Source organism: Monomorium pharaonis, chromosome 2, assembly GCF_013373865.1.
Source record: "Monomorium pharaonis isolate MP-MQ-018 chromosome 2, ASM1337386v2, whole genome shotgun sequence".
Taxonomy (NCBI): Eukaryota; Metazoa; Arthropoda; class Insecta; order Hymenoptera; family Formicidae; genus Monomorium; species Monomorium pharaonis.
In genome coordinates this window covers 25,259,051-25,278,412 of record NC_050468.1, presented here as the reverse complement: position 1 = coordinate 25,278,412, position 19,362 = coordinate 25,259,051, and the positions used below count along the sequence as shown (strand labels likewise).

Below are 19,362 nucleotides of genomic sequence, written 5' to 3'. Positions count from 1 at the left end.
TATTGTTGTGTTCAACGAAGAGGAGATATATAAGAGTGTTAATCTATAGAAAAAAATAAATATGGATCTGGTATATAAATATATTTCTAATATATACAAGTTTATCCGACTTATTTAGAAAGCTACAAAAACTTTGGTACATCATTATATATATACGTACATTATATGTATGTACATGTCAAAAGTTCTTATAATAAATTTTCATCTAGTTCTCGAATGTTGTCATCTTTTGTTGTAATATTATGAAACTTCCCATGCCTTCCAATTCCGTGATAGATGAATTTCTTGGCGCCTGGAACACCTTCTTCTAATATCAAATGCGAAGAATTATCTTTTTCAAATTGTAAGGACTCTTCTATTTGTTTTGGCGAAAATGTGGCAAAATATGCCGACGTGCGATCTGCCAGTAAACTTTTTTGTGGAAATTTTACCAGAGAACTTGCTAAGTTCATTGCTGTACCCAGAGCTGGAAAAAGAGTAGAAGATTGAATTTTAAAGTAAACACTTAGATTATCAATAATTTTATACAATCAAATGGTATGAGAACAAAAGTAAAAGTGAGAGTAAAAGAGGGAAAGTGAGTAAATAAGAGAGAGAGAGAGAGAGAGAGAGAGAGAGAGAGAGAGAGAGAGAGAGAGAGAGAGAGAAGGGGGAGAGGAGAGAGAAACAGACAGGGACAGACACTAATGTATATATAAATATACAAAAAAAAACACTGAATAAATTTTATTTTCTCACTTAAATTATTGTATAAAAGGATTCCATGCATCATATTTTTCTTCAAAAGCTTTAAAACAAATAATCTAAAAATTATCATACCTGCACCACAACATGTATATCTATGTGCAATTCCCCAATTGAATGCTTCCTGTGCAGTAACTTTTCTTCCTGTCAGTATAAGATCCATAGCTCTAGAATATCCAATTATGGCAGGCAAACGAACGGTACCTCCACATGAAATTGGAATACCAAACCGTCGGTTTAAAAAACCTACTGTTGCTGTATCCTCTATGACTCTTAAGTCACATATTAGAGCAAGCTCAAATCCTATTCCAACTGCATATCCACTCAAAGCTGCAACCAATGGCTTCTTGATTAATTCAGTTCTATTTGCCTACCAAAGAACCAAAAAGACTTTAGTATCCTGAACAACAGTGTCATTCCATAATTTTAGATATAATATAAATGTACCAGTGGTCCAAAATGTGGTATGCTCTCCTCATTTTTGCCATCATAGTCCGCAATTTCTTTAAGATCATAACCAGCACAAAAATTGCCTCCTACACCATATAATACTGCCACTAACGATTCATCATTATTTTCAAACTCATCTAGCGTTTCTGATAAGAGACGGGCGGTTGCAACATCCAGGCAATTTCTTTTTTCTGGACGGTTTATACCAATTGCAGTCACCTTACCCATCTGTTTTACTAATATCGTTTTTTCTGAAATAAAACATACTTCACTAAATCTTGTGTTGGCTTACAATGTTTTTTAAATGATATTCAAATACATACCTTTGTTGATATTTGCATTTGCAGCAGGTTGGGAGGTTATGTTTCGTCGTGCATTATTTCTCAGGGTACGACTAAATAAAGCCGATAATTTTCTTAGAGAATGCATTTTATTCTGCGTATCTCACAAGTTTATATTTTCAAGATTATGTAACTTTGATAAATTTTCGTTAAATTCAAGATATAGAATTTTATCAAATTCAGTTACATTACACAGCCTCGTGGAAAGGTAATAGTTCGAAAAATAATATAGCATATTATCTTTTTTTCTTTGTCTGTCTTTTCGTTTTCTTCGATAAGACGCAACACCAATTTGAAGTTTAAGTACACATTCAACAATGTACCATTGAACTTGATTGAACTATTATTGAATAATAATTTATCGACTTTTACAACTACACTATTTAATTGCACTGCTACACTGGTGCAATAAATGTACGTACGCGCGCAAGCGCGCGTGTTTGATTCAATATCACGACAAAACAACGATAAAATATTATAAATATTTGTCCTTATTTTTTCTTATTTAATTAAACTGAACTTTTTCAATTTCTTCTTATTTTTTTTTCTTATAAACAAAAATTATACAAGAGAAATATGTATAGGAAAATGTATACATATATATATTTTATAATTCTATAATTCTAGATATTATATTAATTTATATACATATGATATTGTATTGTACGCATTTCTTTCTGACACGAGTCATACAAATAAATTTCTTTATTATGTATTTCAGGACACACTTCAATCCAATCTTTCATGATCGATTGTTTTTGACAAGAGCAATTGACAAAACCCGATAACGGGATCAACTAAAACGACTAAAGGGGTTTAAACCAACAACAGCCCAGGAGAAATGAAGACGAGCCAAGTTAAAGCCAGGAAATGTGGGATCAGCTACCTGAGCTGATATTGACACAAATATTTGGCCATCTCGATCGTACTGATCGCGCCAGTGTCAGCCAGGTCTGTCGATCATGGAATCACGCGTTGTCCTCACCTGTGCTTTGGCGATCCGTCACAGTCCTCATCGATCGAGATTTGCGCGGCAATTTCCCTCTAGCAGAAGAACTAGCCGTAAGGAAATTTTCTGTTATTCGATGAGATTCTTTCCGGCAAATTTAACTACTACATTTATTTAATTAGATATATTTAATTAATAGATTTTGATTTCACTCGGTTTCAACTTCTAATAGATTAATTCAAAATCGAGTGAAATTTAATATAGTTCGAGATGAGATGAGCTGATCAACATTGAAAAATAAGCCAAAAAAAAAGATGAGAATAAATATTTCAGTAATAATAAATAATAATAAATAAATTTATTATTATTGTAATACTTTTGTGAATTTAAACCCTCTCAAGTTTTATCAAAGAATTTTCGATCTTAATTCGATCTTTAATCATTTTAAAGCGGTCTCGATAATTAAACCTCTGTGTTGTATAGTATTGCCATATTAGCGGATCACGTTATTATAAACGTTGACGATGTAATTTAGCATCAATTTATCGTATTGGCATAGGCAAAATATGGGCAACATATGCGCAGCTTGGAACTTGCCTTTTCACGGCCGTACATCTCGCCGAGGCAGATCAGGATCAGGCGCAATACTCAGGCTGAAGCGGGTGCTGATTTTCTTGCGATTGTGCGCGCCAAAAATGTACAGCTACGGCGACTAATATTGACCAATTGGGTGTTCGGCTACAAATGGGGCAATCGGGGAACACTGCTCTGTGCCCTAGCAAACTTTCTGCGGTGATCAAATCCGTTTTTCCGATTTTAATGGATAGAATTTAAGAACTGAAGATCCCCTTTCCTACTTTTGCAGCGGTCAACGCAGCTTGGAGATTCTGAGTTTATTAAACGCCGACTTTAGCGTGACTGATGTCTTGCGACTGCTAGGAACAGTTGTAAAAGGATCTGGCGAACATCTAGTCTCCCTGGATCTTCGTGGTGCTTTCAGAGAGTGGCAAGCTCCTCACGATAATCCGAGGTATGTAAACGATATACACTTGAAACATATACACACTTTATATACACTTAAACATATAATACAAATGAGAATTAAAAAAACTGCGAAAATTAAACAAAAATCTTAAGTGCTTTCGCAACTTTACGATTTATTCGTAACAGTTTTCTATGAACCGTGATTAATAGAATGGATTTTAATCATTTTCTAGATACTTGCGTCTATTAGGTCGTTTCCACGCGCTAACTCTATTAAAATTGGATTATCCGGCTTTATCAAATCATGCTCTTGACGCTCTTGCGAGCGGAGCGAAAACGCTTAAGTATCTGTACATATCCGTGAGGGATTCGGATTCTAGGCAGCATATAGTAGTGGATGCTGCCTGGCGCAACTTGGTATTAGCTTGCCCCGATTTGACAGTGTCGTATACTATAGGTATAATAGAATATTGCTGTACACATATGTTAAGATTATATTTACTCGATTAGTTCGATTAAATACAATTAAATAAATACTTTTAAAATCTATTTTCATGTTTTATTTATTTTTTTTTATCATGACACGTTCTATATGTGGAAAAATTTAATTTAATAAGAATAGGTTTCATTTTCATCCATATATAATTTACGCTAGACCTATTAAGAATTATTGCACCATTCAGCCTTTCAAGTTTGATTTTCAGTGAACATCTCGCATTACGAAGATATGTATTACTTACTATTACCTAGTGTCCCCCTAGCTAAGTTCCACATGTTCAGCGGGCACGTATGGGATCAGAGCAGATCTCGGAATTTCAGAAACACGATCAGTCTGATAATTGCTCAATACACGAATACGTTAGGTATTTTACAAGTTGTACTTACTAATCAAAGTTTAAGACTTAACAAAATAAAGTAAAACATTTGTTGGTACTGTGTCAAATTGATTATATACATATTATATATACATTTATTTTGGTAAATGACTTTTGTACTTTCGTTATAAATTATCGGAACAGGATAAGAAAAAACATCTTCTCTTACAGTTGAAGTTATGCTGCAGCTTAGAAACAATCGTGAATCACTCGATGATTTGTTGGTATCCATGCTGGTACGCTGCAAACGCTTGACGAGATTGCAGTATGATGGAGTTATAAGGAGCCTCGAAACTTTACGTGACATATGTCAGCTTCAAGCCGAACGTAAAACCCGTAAGTTAGAATATCTCTTACGGCAGTAAAATTGACTAAACAAATGTAATCGCAGATTTCAGGACAATACATGTGAAACCTCGAAATGTCAATATCCAAAATCGTGCTATATTAAACGATATTAATTATCGATATGATCGCAAAATGCACGAACAAGGAGTCGACTTTCGGATTGAAGATCCCAACTCGATTTTATTCTTTTATTGATGATTTATTTTGCTACTGTTAATAATTTTGAATCCTTATAATTTAATCAAAAAACGCTATACCTATTTTTTATATCAATATTTTATGATGTTATAATATATGCCTCGCTTTTTATTAAATATAATATAATATAATGACGATTAAAAGGACAAAATAACAATTTTTAAATAGTCTAAAAATGAAGAAAAAATGTATAAAATTTTTTGTAGATATAATGTATAAAAATATATAAATATTAAAATTGATTAATAATTAATCTAATTTTGATTTTAGTTTTGATTGATATATATGTATGGGTATAATAATACATATATGAGTATTATAAATTTTATTTATTCAATATATAATTATATATATAGTAATGTATTTTTTATAAATTTATATAAAATCATTAAATTGTATTTTTTCTGCATTTTCTTAGATTATCCACAAAAATACGAATAAATATAACAGTAGTGGCAGTATTTATATAAAAAATATATACATCAAAATGATACTAATTATAATATTAATTATGACAATCTGATTGTGTACTTTATAGAACAGAATGCTATCATGTTTGCATTAAAGGATAATATTATATATCACAATCAAAACTATTTTTTTAATATATGTAAAATATCCTAACATATACAAAAAATATTATCTTTTCTTTATTGTCACGGACGATTTCTTTATCTTGTAATTAAAATTACAAAACATATATTTATCTATTATTTTAAGGTAAAGAAAAATTTAATCCTTATTTATATCTTCAGAAATTTAGTTGTGTAAAAAAGAGTAATCCAAACATTCACCTGCTTGAGCGCCTTCGAAATCAAACTTAAATTTAAAGTTAAATATTAGTATGATGAGACATTGAATCTATAAAAGTTTCATGTTGATCCGACTTTTCATCCCTGAGATATAAGAGGTTAAACTTGCTAATTAGTATTTACTGTAAATAGACTACTTTTTATCTTAATATTCAAGAAACGTTCAACTTTATTGCTGCATCAGTGTGAGTTATCTTTTCTAAGGAACTTTTTGATGCCGTGGTACAATACAGTGCTATTCACAGGATGCGGAACAAGTGCGGGAGATCCTATGGTTAAGCACAGACCAGAGTAAAATATGATTTATGAGGTGTTCCAGATCCTGTGAATAATACTGTGTACATCTCATCCAGGTTAAAAACTAACTTAAAATTAAAAATTAAAAGCAGTTAAAAGTTTATCGAATATTGAAATAAATAACAGTTTATCTACTCTTACGGAAAAACACTCTAATTTTGAGAGTTTACACTCAAAATTGAGTATTAATACTTGATTTTGGGAGTTTATTCCCAAATTTAGGTGTATACGCTCAAATCTTGAATATTTACACTAAAGATTGAGTGTATATACTCGAACATTGAGTGTGTACATCCAATGATTGAGTGTTCATACTAAAGTTTGAGTTTAAGTACTGAATATTTAAAAATATACTCTCAACACTTAGGTAACTATAACATTCAATAAATAAGTGTATATTTCAAGTGTACACTTTCAAACATTGGATTAGGAAATATTAAATAAAAACAAAAGCAAAAAAAGCAAGTTCAACCGAGATTAAAGTTAATCTGCATTGGTAGAAATGGACATAAAACAAATATCTAAAATATACATTCAATTAGAGTGTTTAGCTGGTTTTGAGTATTAATTTGAGTATAACTTTCAACTTGGATGTTTGCCATCTAATTGAGTGTTAATTTCAGTGTTATTGTTAAATTTAGGATTAATACTGAAATTAACACTCAATTAGATGGCAAACATCCAAGTTAAGAGTAACACTCTAATTAAAAGTAAATTAAAGAGCAAACACTCAAGTTGAGTGTTTATACTGAATTGGGTATTTACCGCTTGTCCCAAATTATACTCAACTTGAGTATTTTTTCAAGTGTTATTTAGTGTTTTTTCCGTACGAGTAGAATCAGCACGAATTAATTCCTCTCATATCTCAGCGATTAGAAGTTGGATCAATCTAAAACTTTCAGGGAATTCATGTCTTGTCATGAACACAAACTTTTACCATCAAATTGAAATCTAATTTTGGGGGCGCCCATACAGGCGAATTTCGGACTAATTTTTGGGTCACTCTTTATTCAAGATTCATGTTGTCAAAACAAATAACGCAAAGAATTATTTTAGAGATTATAACAATATCAATGTTTCCAAATGTCGAATGTAAAATATTTTAAACTCAAATATTTGTATTGCACTTCTTCGCATTGATTCGATAAATGTCGTGAAAACAAGTTCACCTCATTGACAAGACTTCATATGAGTATTAAGGATAGTTCGTGTGACAAAGCCTTTACCACATCGAGAACAAACATACGGTCGTTCACCTGTGTGGTAACGCTTGTGAACAACTAGGGTAGATCTCTGCGTAAAAGCTTTGCCGCATTGATCGCACGAGTATTTTCGTTCTCCGGTGTGAGTGACATTATGAGTTCTCAGCAGGGTCTCACATGCGAAACACTTGCCGCACACCTCGCAGGTATATGGCTTCTCGCCAGTGTGCGACCTGTTGTGGATTTCGAGGCCCTTCGCGGTCTTTAGCTCCTTGCCGCATAGTGCGCAAAGGTATCTGCATCTCTCGTAGTTCAACGGATTACCGTGAGCCCTGACTTTGTGCTGTTTTAGCATCGACCTGTACTTGTAGACCTTGCCGCAAATGTCGCATTTGTGTTCAGACCCGTTTTCGTTAGATTCCTCAAACTTCTCGTCTGATGTTGAATCGTAGTGATACAAACGATTGTGTTCCTTTAAGCTACACGCAACACGAAAATATTTTGCAATTTACATCAATGTAAACCAATCAGTTAATAATAAAGTTAGTTGAGTTAAAATATTGCAATACTATTCTATTTTGCTGTTCTGTTCAGATATATTTAACTCAAAACGTTAATTTTTTTATTTCATTTAGAAAATTTTCTCATTAGCATTTGATAATTTTGTCTGATAATATATACGATTTCTTTTCTATAGAACTTTTAAATTTTTTTAAAGCTTCTTAATCGTATTGATTCATGACAAATGATATGATAGTATAGAAAATATAGTACAGAAAATTCGAACAAAACAGCAGAATTAATATTAATCTTTATTTCGTTAAAATTTCTCCACTAAAAATAACAAAATCTTCTTTGTTAATTTGATTTGTTTATTGCACGTTAATAAAAGCATATACTCTGTTTACTTTAGAAAATAAATTCTAAAATTTCCTCATTCTCTCTTTAATTATAAATTTTTAAGTTTTATAGTATAATACTTTATATTCATTTTGGAACATTCTGATTAATGATTTCATTAAAATTTTATTAACTTCAATAAAATTAAAAAAATTTGTTGCATATTTATTAAAATTTCAACAAATTTGATGAAACGTCAAGTTTAACAAAAATTTTATTAAAATTATTATATCAGAAATTATCTATAATATGTATTTATATATAATATGTATAATTATATATAATATGTATATTTATTTTTAATATAAGATGCGTTCAAAAATCTTGTGGAATCAAAATTAAACTTTCTTCGAATACATAGACAAAATTTTTTTTTTAATCTAAATGCACATGGATAATCTAAAAAAAGTCATAAATAAATCCAATAATAACAGTTGATTCAATGATCAAGAAAATGTACCTGTATACGTCTTTGAAGATGCTGCCGCACGCATTGCACCGCTGATACTGTATGAATTCGTGGAGTGCCGTGTGCACGATCAGCGCATCCTTGTCGACGAAGTCTTCGCGGCAAATCTCGCACGTGAATTTCGGAGTCCGATGACGTTGTCGTCTATGCCTTTCCACGTCGGTCACGCTAACGCCCATAAAGCTACACTGAGTGCACGGCACGGTTTTCGGCGTGTGCGATTTCTTTATATGTGCGTTAAGCATAAACTGCTGAGGATAATTCTTGCCGCAGGTGAGGCACTTGAAGGGTCGATGAATGCCATGCGCTATTCTCAAGTGTGCAACTAGCCTGGTAACAAAGTGGAATTTCGCCTGGCATATCTCGCAGATCTTCTCGCCATCTTCGAATCTGCAACCGTTCGAAACAGCAAGCGTTTGAACGGTTCTCTTCTTTTTACAGACAGAACCTGGAGATTGATAACTTACTTATTGTTAATCTAAAATAGATTCTGTATTTTTTCTAACACAAATTGTGCCATTACGTACAATACACATATAATTGATGAGTCAATAAGTTAATAAATAAATAAATAAATATCTCAAATATCGTAAATAGATATTTGATTCTATAAAGATCTCAGATGTCAGAATTTTTGAAAATTAACAAAAATTTTAAAAATAAAAACTAAAAATCTACTTTCCCCTTACAAATGTTTAAATTTAAGTTTAAAATAAATTGAAAATAATTTTAATCACTTAGCTATATTTTCAAAGAAGTATTGAGGAAAATCGAGTTAATACCAAATTTTATCAAAAAATAAATCTATTTGTATTATTATAATTTCTTGCGATTTTTTCAAGCAATTATAAATCGAGTTTCTCCAAACAGATCACATTTGAATACAAAAACTTAAATTTCTGGAATATTTGTAAATTAATTATCTTCTATAAGTATATATAAAATGATATGCAACTCACTTTTGTTCAAGATCACGCACATCCCCGTTTGCCATCTTTAAATCGTGATTATTCGTCCTTTGGCTGCAATAATCGATTACACATTTATATAAAGCATTATAAAAACGTATAATTGTAATTCTATAAACACTCATTACCTATGATAAAGTCGATGCTTTTGTAAAGTGCGCTTCCGCAGCTGAAGAGAACTCACAGATAGCATCTTGCGCGCGCGTAAAGAGTCGCAGGTGACGAATGAAATTCAAATTCAAGCGAATTTCAAAGATACAATTAAAATCATTTCTCATTTCAAATCGTTTACATTGCATTTATTACAAAATATTACAATCGCAGCCAACAAGTCAATGCTAACTAGTCAGAGATCGAAGTGAATCGGATTCTCGTGGATTTTCTCGGAAGTTCTTCATCTTACAGCTTCGGCTGCGTGATCTTCTCGTGCACTTTGCGATGCCGCTTGAGCAAAGTGTTGGATACGAATCCCTTACCACAGTCCGAACATTGGTAAGGTCTCTGTCCTGAATGGTACCGCAGATGCAACACCAGGGACGTCCTCTGCGTGAAACCGCGACCACATTGCGGGCAGACATACGGTTTGTCGTCCGTGTGCGTCCGCTTGTGAATGCTCAGGTTCTCCTTGCTGGTGAACATCTTGTCGCATGTGTCACACTCGAAGATCCTCTCGTTCGCGTGATTGCGTTTGTGCACCGTCAGTCGTCTCATCGACGACAATTTCGCGCCGCACAGGTCGCACAGGTGCTTCACCGGCGCGTCCGCGAAACCGTGCTGATTCTTCATGTGCCTTTCCAACAGTCTCTTGTACACAAATCTCTCCGGGCAGAACTTGCACGCGTGCCTCGTTTTCGCGTTCCTCGCAGTTGCAGCGATTTGTTTGCCGGCGTGATGCGTCGCCAGATGCATCAACAAGTTCTTCTTATATGAGAAATGCTTGCAGCAATGCTCGCAGCGGTACAGATTCTTGTTCGTGTGTACGTTCTCGTGTTCCAAGTATTCAGTTCTGTGGAAAAAGCCCTTGCCGCACGTTTCGCACTTGAAGCTATAGTCCTTAGCATGCCGGCGACGATGGCACTCCAGATTAGACTTCTGGTTGGTACTGTACTCGCACAGATCGCAGGTAAACACCTTCAGTCCCGTGTGGATCAGTTTGTGGCGAGCTATGTTCATCGGACTGCGAAACGTCTTGTTGCACTCGTCGCAGCTGAACGCTCGGTCGATGTTGTGCAGGTTCTTCAGATGCTCCACGAGTTTTCGCGTATGACGAAAGTAGTCTCCGCACTTTACACATTGATGCACGGCACGCGACCTACCTCGTCGTTGCCTGAAAAAAAGGAAAGATAATAAAATATGCATCTCACGACAGAATTTTGCAAAAACAAAAAAATTAACTAAAATAATTTCTTTAAAAAAATTAACGCTATGTTTTTATAATGTACTTGTAGTGGAAATCTTGAATGATTTATTTGTACTTATTCAGTTTGCTACCTACCATTTTTATCAGTTGTCTTCAACAAATAGGTGCGAGAATATAAGGAATCTTAACAATCTATTAATATGATAATTTTAAAAAGTTTACTCGCTTTTGTAAAATTAAAATAAAATTAAAATAAAAATTGTAAAGATGAATCATATTTATGCTTCGTCATAAAATTAGATATTTTTACGTAACTTACTTGATTTTTAAAATAAATTTAAGGATATTTTATTTTCGGATAAATTTTAAATATAAATTTTTACAAAAATTATTTTTCATCGTGTTAACTACAATATATTAAATGTGCAATTTTGTAAAATGGGTATAAGTATGTATTATGAAAACAACAATAGATTATTAATTTCATAAATACATGCCCGAAAAAAATAGATAACACCTTAAAATATTTTAGATTATACGTAAAAAATTACTACAAATAACTATATAACAAATTAGTATGTACATTGTATTTAAACATTTTGGTAATTAAAAAAAATCTTTTCAAAAATTAGAAAAATATCAGGTTTATTAGGCAATATTTTCTTTTTATTTAGTTCAAAAGAAGTAAATACATCACTATTTATATACATTGCAACTTGAACAGAAAAACTGCAATTTATTATATGTATTTTATTTCAAAACTTGAACGCGATAAAATTTTGCGTGTATCAAAATTTTTAAATTTTCATTTTTTAATATTGCTTCCCCCAAAAATTATATAACAAAATTATATAATTTATATAACAAATAATTATAGGATAATTCTTTCTAATGGAACAATAATTGATTTGGCAAATCTCAAGTCTGATTCTCATATATATTATATGTATACAGCAGGATTTATAAATTGAAAAGTTTAAAGATGTGAGTAAATTAGTATGACGTGAACTATAATCTGAGAATAAATTGTAACGTAACAAGTAATTATAATTTATAAAACTTTTCATTAAACACAGGTGTGGCGAGATAAGGTTAATCATATACGTACAGACAGACGTTGTATAATTTGTAAAATTTATAACTCAGAAAATATAATTAAATTGTTACGGATCAATATTTTATTACTTCACAATTTTTATTATTTAGAAATCCTGAGATTGTTCCTTTAATCTTCGATATTAAAGTAAACAAATTTTTAATTGATTTCAATAACGCATATTTTCGCGTATATAGGATCCTAGGATCCTTAGATGAATATAAACAAATTTAATTAATCTCGTCATCGATACGTATCAGAGCAATTTCTCAATCAAATAAATATTTAGCTATCTACTTTATTTTGTTGCGTAGCAGAGACCAATTCCTGCGTAAAGTCCATAATTATTTTCTTAATGGATACCACAGGTAACGGCGGTAGTGGTCCGGGATGCCGCTTTCTATGACAGATGAGTCCAGGTTTCTGCGCGAAGGTGTGTCCGCATATATCACAAATGTATGGCTTTTTACCGGTATGAATTAATATATGCTGTTCTTGCGCGGTCTTCCTGGGGAAAGTTTTACCACAAACTGGACAGGAAAACGGTCGAATACCCTGATGGATCCTCAAGTGAAGATCCAAGTCTCTCTTCTGGCCGAAGGTCTTACCGCAAGTGGGACAGACAACCTTTTCCTTCCGTTCGTGCCAGATCAAGTGTTGGTCGAGATTCTCCTGAGTGGTCAAACCACGCTTGCATATCTTGCACTCGTAAGCCGGCTTGTAGTGTCGATATTTCATATGCGCCTTAATAGCGGGCACGTTCTTGCAAGCGTGTCCGCAGATACTGCAGATGATGGGCGGCTCGCCGCTGTGCACCTGATTCATGTGTTGCTTCAGATCATTCTTGATCTTGAATTGTTTCTTACAGATTGCACAGGAATGTTGAAAACCGCTGGTGTGTTTTCGTATAAAGTGGTCCTTCAGAGTGCACTTGTTATTGCTTTTGTATTCGCAGATGCTGCAGGGATATAGAAGAGGTCCGTGAACGTTCATGATGTGACGTTTCAATTCTCGCTTCAGACTGAAGGTCTGGCAGCAAGTTTTACACTGATATTTGTGCAGGTTCATGTGTTTTATCATAGTAGCTTTTTCACTAAAACGTTTGCCGCACGTGGCACACTCCAAGGAAAGCTGAGGTTTCTTCTTATCATCTTTGTTCTGATTCGAGTTCGGCTTTTTCGTGTCTTCTCTCGTTTTTCTTTTCCTAACGACGTGCCGTTTAATTTTATTTGATAATAAGTTGTATTCAGGTACGCATTCTATGCTTTCGGGCGAATGTTCTGCATTATTGGCATCCACGACGTTCAGAGGATCCATGGCTGAATCACTAAAACATACATTACAAAAGAATTAAATTTTATTACACACGATACAGGATTTTTATCGCTGGATATTAAACTTACTTACTTGAGATATTAAGAGTGTTGAATGATTTCCAGTTTTTTTACACGAAAATATTTTTAATCTACAAAGAGAATGTAAAAGGTATGAAGATAATCATTACATTAAGTCCCAAATGTAAACCGAAATTAATGCAATATAAAATATTTTTAACCCTAGACTCTCTCACCGGATCATCATGACTCGGACTGATTTATTAGTAAGATATCTTTCGGGACGCTTGGAAATGTAAATTTGTGGTGTCAAAATTAAGAAAGTTATAATTTTTTAAGAAAAATGTAATTTAAAAAAATTTGTTTTTAACATTTTTTTTCTTTCAAATAAAAATAATTAAAACATTATTTTTTTATAATTGGAATATATTTTTCTATGTTTAAAACTTATTTCAGAATTTTTAGACACTTAATTTTTAAACTGCAACTCAAATTACGTTGGGTTACGATAAACTAGTGTAACAATCTCGTTCGAAAAAAAGATATGACAGCCTAGGGTTAAATAAAGTGTTCTAACACTAATAAAAATAATTAGTTGTACAAAAATAATTTTTAATTTAAATAAAATTACTTAATAAAAACTTTATAAGTTTTTGATATTAATAAGTAATAAAAGTTATCTATATTTATCTAAGTACTTATTACTGTCAAAAATACTTTTAGATAAAAGAAAATAATACATTTGGGTGATTAATATTACGATTTAAATGAAAACTAGTTATGTAGTTGTTAAATTAATGTAATTGTAAAAAAATGTAATATCAATATATATATGTATATATATATAAAGTATCTTAAATAAATAGAATATTTTATTCTTAATTCTTTCATGTCGTTCATTGTCGCACATAGAAAATTAATAAATGTATACAATATTTATAAAAATCATTTTTATTGCAAACTACATACAAAATACAAAATTGCAAAAAATAATCAAACTTCAAAATTAGACATAAAAAAAATACGCACATACTGTATAATATATTTATTTGTAATTTTTATTTAAAAAGTTTATATCGAAACCATTAAAAATAGCAATTTTTATAAGAATATTTATATAAAATCTATACAAATATCACATTTATATCTACAAACATATAAAAGAAATGTGTTTCTTTTATATAGATAAAAAATATTATTTAATAAAAGCAACTTCAAAAATTTTTATTTCGCCACTTTTCATGTCAAATTTTTAATTATTCTTGACGTAATCATAAAACATTTGATATTCACAGTTAATTTCGTCAAATGTACCCATTAACTATATATTTGTCTTGTATATCTTATTCAATCTTTATAACTGCGTTTTTCGTAGCGTACTCTTTTGTAAATTCCGTAACGATGTTCTTGATAGAAACTACAGGTAACGGAGGCAATGGACCAGGATGTCTCTTCCTGTGACAGATCAGGCCGGGTTTTTGGGCAAACGCTTGACCACAAATATCGCAAATGTAAGGTCTCTTTCCGGTATGAATCAACACATGCTGCTCTTGAGCAGTTTGCCGTCGGAAGGTCTTTCCGCAGACAGGACAGGGAAATGGCTTTACTCCGGTGTGCACTCTCATATGCGAGTCCAGGTCGCGCCCTCGGAATCGCTTGCCGCAAGTCGGACAGAGTACCTTCTCCCTGGTTTCATGCCACATGAGGTGCTGCTCTAAGTTCTCCTGTGTGGTCATACCCCGTTGGCATATCCGACAGACAAATTCCGGCTTATAATGCCGATACTTCATGTGAGCTTTAAGGGCATGGAGATTCTTACTAAAGTGACCACAAACGTCACACACGATCGGCGGAGTTTCGCTATGGTTCTGTTTCACGTGATGATTCAGAGCTTTCTTTATCTTAAACTGCTTGCCACACGTATCGCACGCGTAGTCATAGTTGCTCGTATGTAATCGGATGTAGTGATTCTTTAGAGTGCCTTTGTTGTTGCTCTTGTATTTGCACACGCTGCACTCGTACATTTGTTGCCGATGATTCTTCTCGACGTGAGAGATCAGATAACGCCGAAGGCTGAAGGTCTTAGGGCAGTCAGCGCATTTGTGTCTGTGCTGCTTGAGGTGCTCGGCGAGGTTACTCTTCTTCAAGAACTTGCGATGACAGTGATCACACTCTACACACGTCGTCTTCCCTTTAGTCAATCGATTCTCTTCGGTTACAATTCGCGGACTAAGGGCTTCTCTCGTTAAGCTCGCGTTTATCTTTTCTGATAATCGTTCTTCATGTTCTGTTAACGATTTTTTTCTTTTCGTCCGTTCATATTCGAAAAGTTTCTGGACATTAGATTCAACGTTCAATGGATCCACTCTAAAACATAAAGAGGTAAAATTTGCATTATTATCAGTTATAAATCGAAGAAACGATTGCTTATACGTATATGAAGTAAAATCATCGAGAGCTTGATAAGAGGAAAAGAAGTGAGGCTAGGAACGGTTTATAATAATCATTGGAGGCGGTTTAATAAACATTCGGATGCTTTATTGTCGTCATTCTTCGAGTTACCTTCCTAAGTGATTAGAAGTCTGCGGAGATTTGCAAAAATTAAAATCTCGGCTTTTGATAATGTAACACAAAGACTCTCAGATCACCTAAAAAAAGAGTGTATCAGTAATTATGTAATATAATTAATTAATAGCAAATAATAACTTACCTGACGATAGACAAGTAAATTCTAAAGATCAGTATATAATTGTCGAGGTATAGATTAATCGAAAACAGTTTAGAAAAGCGATTTAGATTAATCGTTTTATATATTTCAAGTAAATTCGCTGTACATATACGAAGTAATTATATATAAGTCAAACTACTTTTATTATAAAATATAGCATTGTAAACATAATTAACAGAAATTAACTTGCAATGTACCCGAGAAAAAAATAACAAACGTCTTATCCTATGATTGCAATCATTGAAGACATTTATAGAAAGATCACGCACTTGTTGGAAATTTATCTTTAAAAAAATTATATCTCTATAAAGAAAGAATATAACGTTTAAATGAATGATTCAGTTAGTATTTTCTAAATTTAACCGTCCGACTTTCAATTAAGTGTTTGGTAGATTTTTCGTTTTGCTAATGTAATTTTTAACAAACTCGCTCACGATGCCTATCACGGGTATAACCGGCAATTTCCCGAGCGGTCCAGGATGCATTTTTCTGTGCCATATTAGAGCAGCCCTTCGTGAGTACCTCAGCCCGCATATGTCGCATGCGTAAACGTTACTCATATGCGTCAAAATATGTTGCACCTGATTTGCCCGTTTCTCGAAGGCTTTCTGGCATACCGGACATACATAGGGATTGATCTCGCCGTGGATGGTCACGTGTTTGTTTAGTTTATTTTTAGTAAGAAAAGTCTCGCCGCACGTTGTACAGATGTAACTATCCATATTTCGCGTGCCTTCGTGCCGTCGTAGGTGCGCCTCCAGAGAATCCGCGGAGAGGAGACGTCGCTTACAAATCTCGCACTGGTAACCAGTCTTCAGATGAATGAGCTTAGTGTGTGCCTTCAGCGCATGATAACTGTTGTAGACGCGTCTGCAGATGGTGCACGCCACCGAGAGCTTCGTGTGCTGACTATACATATGCCTCTCTATAGCGTATTTTGATTGGAATACCTTATTGCAAGCGGTGCACGTATTGCAGAAAGGATCTAAATGACTCACGAGAAAATGCTTTTTCATGTCTGACTTGTTCCATATAACAGAGTAGCACAGTTTGCAGGTGTACTTGGGCTCGCCGTGTTGCACGACCATGTGAAGTTCTAACTTCTCCGATGAGACGAATAACTCGTTGCAGATTTTACACGTGTTCTTGTGAAGCTGCATGTGTTTTCTTAAATTCCCCTTTGTCCGGCATGGAAACGAGCAAACGTCACAGGCATAATGTAAGCGTCTCACTACACTCCTGTTCTCTTTACTGCTATCTGTGCTGATTATCTCGGCGATACTCGAAGACGTCTCAATAAAGAATGCGTGGGAATCCCGCATGCCTTCGTTCTTGATTCCTTCCATTTCTAGCAAATCAAACCTACGACATAAAAAAGATTTTTTTGTCAAGAATCGTCAAAAAATATGAGAAAACTGCCTCTCTCGCTCATGTTACCTTCATTTAACCGTTTTACTCAAGAACTTGAATTATAATTTTAAGAAAAAAATACAAGCTTAACGTTCTGTGACAAGTGTCGAAGTTCCAAAGTAAAGAAATTATACAAAAAGTTTGCAGTGTTCTCTTAATAATTACTTCATAAATTTATCATTTTAGCTTAAGTTCAACATGTATTGTTTTATTATAAATATTATAATACAAAACGGTAAAAAATAGCGTTCTCCTTTAATGATTATGATTGAAGATAAATATTTGGGAACTGTAGATGTAGTAAAATGGAAAAATATTCAAAATATTATTACCATTTTATTAACATTTGCCACTTTAACAATTTTAATAGTCACTTTTTATAAAGTACAAGATATACAAACATAGACATATTAAGATAGACTGCTTATGAGGACTGAAACCATAGATGAGTGTCCTCCATAAAAAAAGAGGATACGAGTTAGTAGGGCATTTTTCTCTCTGATTCGTTCCTTCTTTGTGGAGAATACCCTTCCCTACCTCATAAGCAGTCTATCTTCATGTCTATGTATACAAATACTATGTCCATAACAAAGATGCAGCACACATTTTTTAGCTAAAATATGAACAATTAACAATCTTCAATTTCCAATCTGTAAATCATAGATACAAATTTTCGTTAAAAGAAATAACGCTCAATAAAAATATTTCGTTAATATTATTAAATCGAAAATATTTGCATGGGACATCCTTGTTTAAAAATGTGAAATTTATGTTTACTTATCAAAAGATGGAATTTTTATTTTTATTTTTTAATACAGTTACACAGTCTTAAAAGAATGTATAAGACAATAAACACTCACAACGCAAATATATTCGTAAGTATTAGAGATTTCGTTTTGTATGTTAATCTGACTTTTAAAAAAATTAAAATAATAGCTTTTATTTTTTTAAGAGATTATAAAATATATATTTATTAAATATATTAATTTTAAAATATACAAACTCTTTTTTAATATACAATAACATCAACCTTCTTCTTGCAAATTGTTGCGACGCTATCATATAAATCTTTTAAAACTAAGGATAAGTCGACATGTTGCACGTCTTGACTTTGTTTCTCATCTTCTCGCCATCTCCGTTTTTAGCAGATCCTTGATAAGAACTATCGACATGATTGACAATCAAAATAAAGATCCAAGATAATTCTTCCTATGCTGTGATCAACCTCTACGTTGATTTTAGACATATGATCTGATATTGCTTATGTATATTCTGGTGATGAACCTGGCAGCCATACTATATGACGCCTTATGTGCATTCTCAGAAAGCTTTTAAAGATCTTAATGCACATGCTCTGCTGACTATTATGCAACTTGCTATATTGCTTCGACTATTTCAGTTACTCCTTCGTCATGAACTTCCTCCCGCAAACATGGCAAAAGAACCGATTGCTATATGATACGATCTACATAATGTTTCTTGAGAAGAGATTTCAGCGAGTTTTGCTCAGATTAGCAATTATGTAACTATTTCTTGAGGGCGAAAACGCCCTTAGAAAGTAGTGTTTCACTATTTCATTATTTTTTTAAGTTAATGGAAAAATTTTTCGCCTTTTATGTTTCCATCTTAAGAAAAAAGATATATAATCGCACACCGATTGGTAACTGCTATTGTTATAAATATATGCAAATCTTTCTACGTCTTTTCAGAGCACCTGTTGCAGGCATTGCAGGTAATTCTGATTCTCCATACGTTTTTTCATAATGCAGCATTTAAATATGTCGCGCAGACACATGTTGTAAGGATAAAACATTTTGGAAGCATACGTCTCTTTAATGTGTTATCGCAGTTTGTCCTTTAATTCCAAAGATTTTTCACGATATTCATAGAAATGAAA

At 33.0% G+C, this 19,362-nt stretch overlaps 6 protein-coding genes across 8 annotated transcripts in view; 1 reads left to right on the top strand and 5 right to left on the bottom strand.

Annotated features, from left to right (window-relative positions):
• The window catches only part of LOC105835567 (F-box only protein 39), a 38,213-nt gene extending 33,227 nt beyond the window's left edge, over positions 1-4,986 (top strand). The window contains exons 2-8 of the mRNA XM_012678998.3: positions 2,257-2,597; positions 3,044-3,276; positions 3,350-3,514; positions 3,702-3,925; positions 4,173-4,331; positions 4,515-4,679; positions 4,735-4,986. Coding sequence (XP_012534452.1) covers positions 2,406-2,597; positions 3,044-3,276; positions 3,350-3,514; positions 3,702-3,925; positions 4,173-4,331; positions 4,515-4,679; positions 4,735-4,886 — 1,290 coding nt within the window. The 5' untranslated portion in view covers positions 2,257-2,405 and the 3' untranslated portion in view covers positions 4,887-4,986. The remainder of the gene's footprint in view (positions 1-2,256; positions 2,598-3,043; positions 3,277-3,349; positions 3,515-3,701; positions 3,926-4,172; positions 4,332-4,514; positions 4,680-4,734) is intronic.
• On the bottom strand, positions 61-1,931 carry LOC105835568 (carnitinyl-CoA dehydratase). Of its 2 annotated transcripts, none has more exons than XM_028194229.2 (4): positions 1,518-1,931; positions 1,192-1,465; positions 820-1,114; positions 61-466 (listed from the first exon to the last, which is right to left on the bottom strand). In XM_028194229.2, exons 2-4 carry the CDS (start codon positions 1,420-1,422, stop codon positions 189-191), a joined length of 804 nt encoding a protein of 267 aa, XP_028050030.2. In that variant the 5' UTR covers positions 1,423-1,465; positions 1,518-1,931; the 3' UTR covers positions 61-188. The 2 variants fall into 2 exon arrangements, with proteins under 2 accessions (XP_028050030.2, XP_012534456.2); XM_012679002.3 differs by having other exon boundaries at positions 1,192-1,445; positions 1,518-1,930.
• A 1,837-nt stretch (positions 4,987-6,823) lies between the features above and the next one.
• Positions 6,824-9,941, bottom strand: LOC105835565 (zinc finger protein 239). Of its 2 annotated transcripts, none has more exons than XM_012678996.3 (4): positions 9,666-9,941; positions 9,529-9,591; positions 8,561-9,017; positions 6,824-7,679 (listed from the first exon to the last, which is right to left on the bottom strand). In XM_012678996.3, exons 2-4 carry the CDS (start codon positions 9,548-9,550, stop codon positions 7,169-7,171), a joined length of 990 nt encoding a protein of 329 aa, XP_012534450.1. In that variant the 5' UTR covers positions 9,551-9,591; positions 9,666-9,941; the 3' UTR covers positions 6,824-7,168. The 2 variants fall into 2 exon arrangements, with proteins under 2 accessions (XP_012534450.1, XP_012534449.1); XM_012678995.3 differs by having other exon boundaries at positions 8,561-8,959.
• LOC105835560 (zinc finger protein 239) lies at positions 9,937-11,035 on the bottom strand. Its single transcript, XM_012678979.2, has 2 exons — positions 11,013-11,035; positions 9,937-10,864 (listed from the first exon to the last, which is right to left on the bottom strand). The coding sequence occupies exons 1-2, from the start codon at positions 11,033-11,035 to the stop codon at positions 9,937-9,939; spliced, it is 951 nt and encodes a 316-aa protein (XP_012534433.1).
• A 670-nt stretch (positions 11,036-11,705) lies between these two features.
• LOC105835566 (zinc finger protein 525) lies at positions 11,706-14,311 on the bottom strand. Its single transcript, XM_012678997.3, has 2 exons — positions 13,401-14,311; positions 11,706-13,320 (listed from the first exon to the last, which is right to left on the bottom strand). Exon 2 carries the CDS (start codon positions 13,308-13,310, stop codon positions 12,279-12,281), a length of 1,032 nt encoding a protein of 343 aa, XP_012534451.1. The 5' UTR covers positions 13,311-13,320; positions 13,401-14,311; the 3' UTR covers positions 11,706-12,278.
• Positions 14,312-14,554: 243 nt separating this feature from the next.
• LOC105835561 (zinc finger protein draculin) lies at positions 14,555-17,401 on the bottom strand. The gene is made up of 4 exons (XM_036283043.1): positions 16,482-17,401; positions 16,038-16,058; positions 15,890-15,940; positions 14,555-15,694 (listed from the first exon to the last, which is right to left on the bottom strand). Exons 1-4 carry the CDS (start codon positions 17,399-17,401, stop codon positions 14,671-14,673), a joined length of 2,016 nt encoding a protein of 671 aa, XP_036138936.1. The 3' UTR covers positions 14,555-14,670.
• Positions 17,402-19,362: the final 1,961 nt, after the last annotated feature.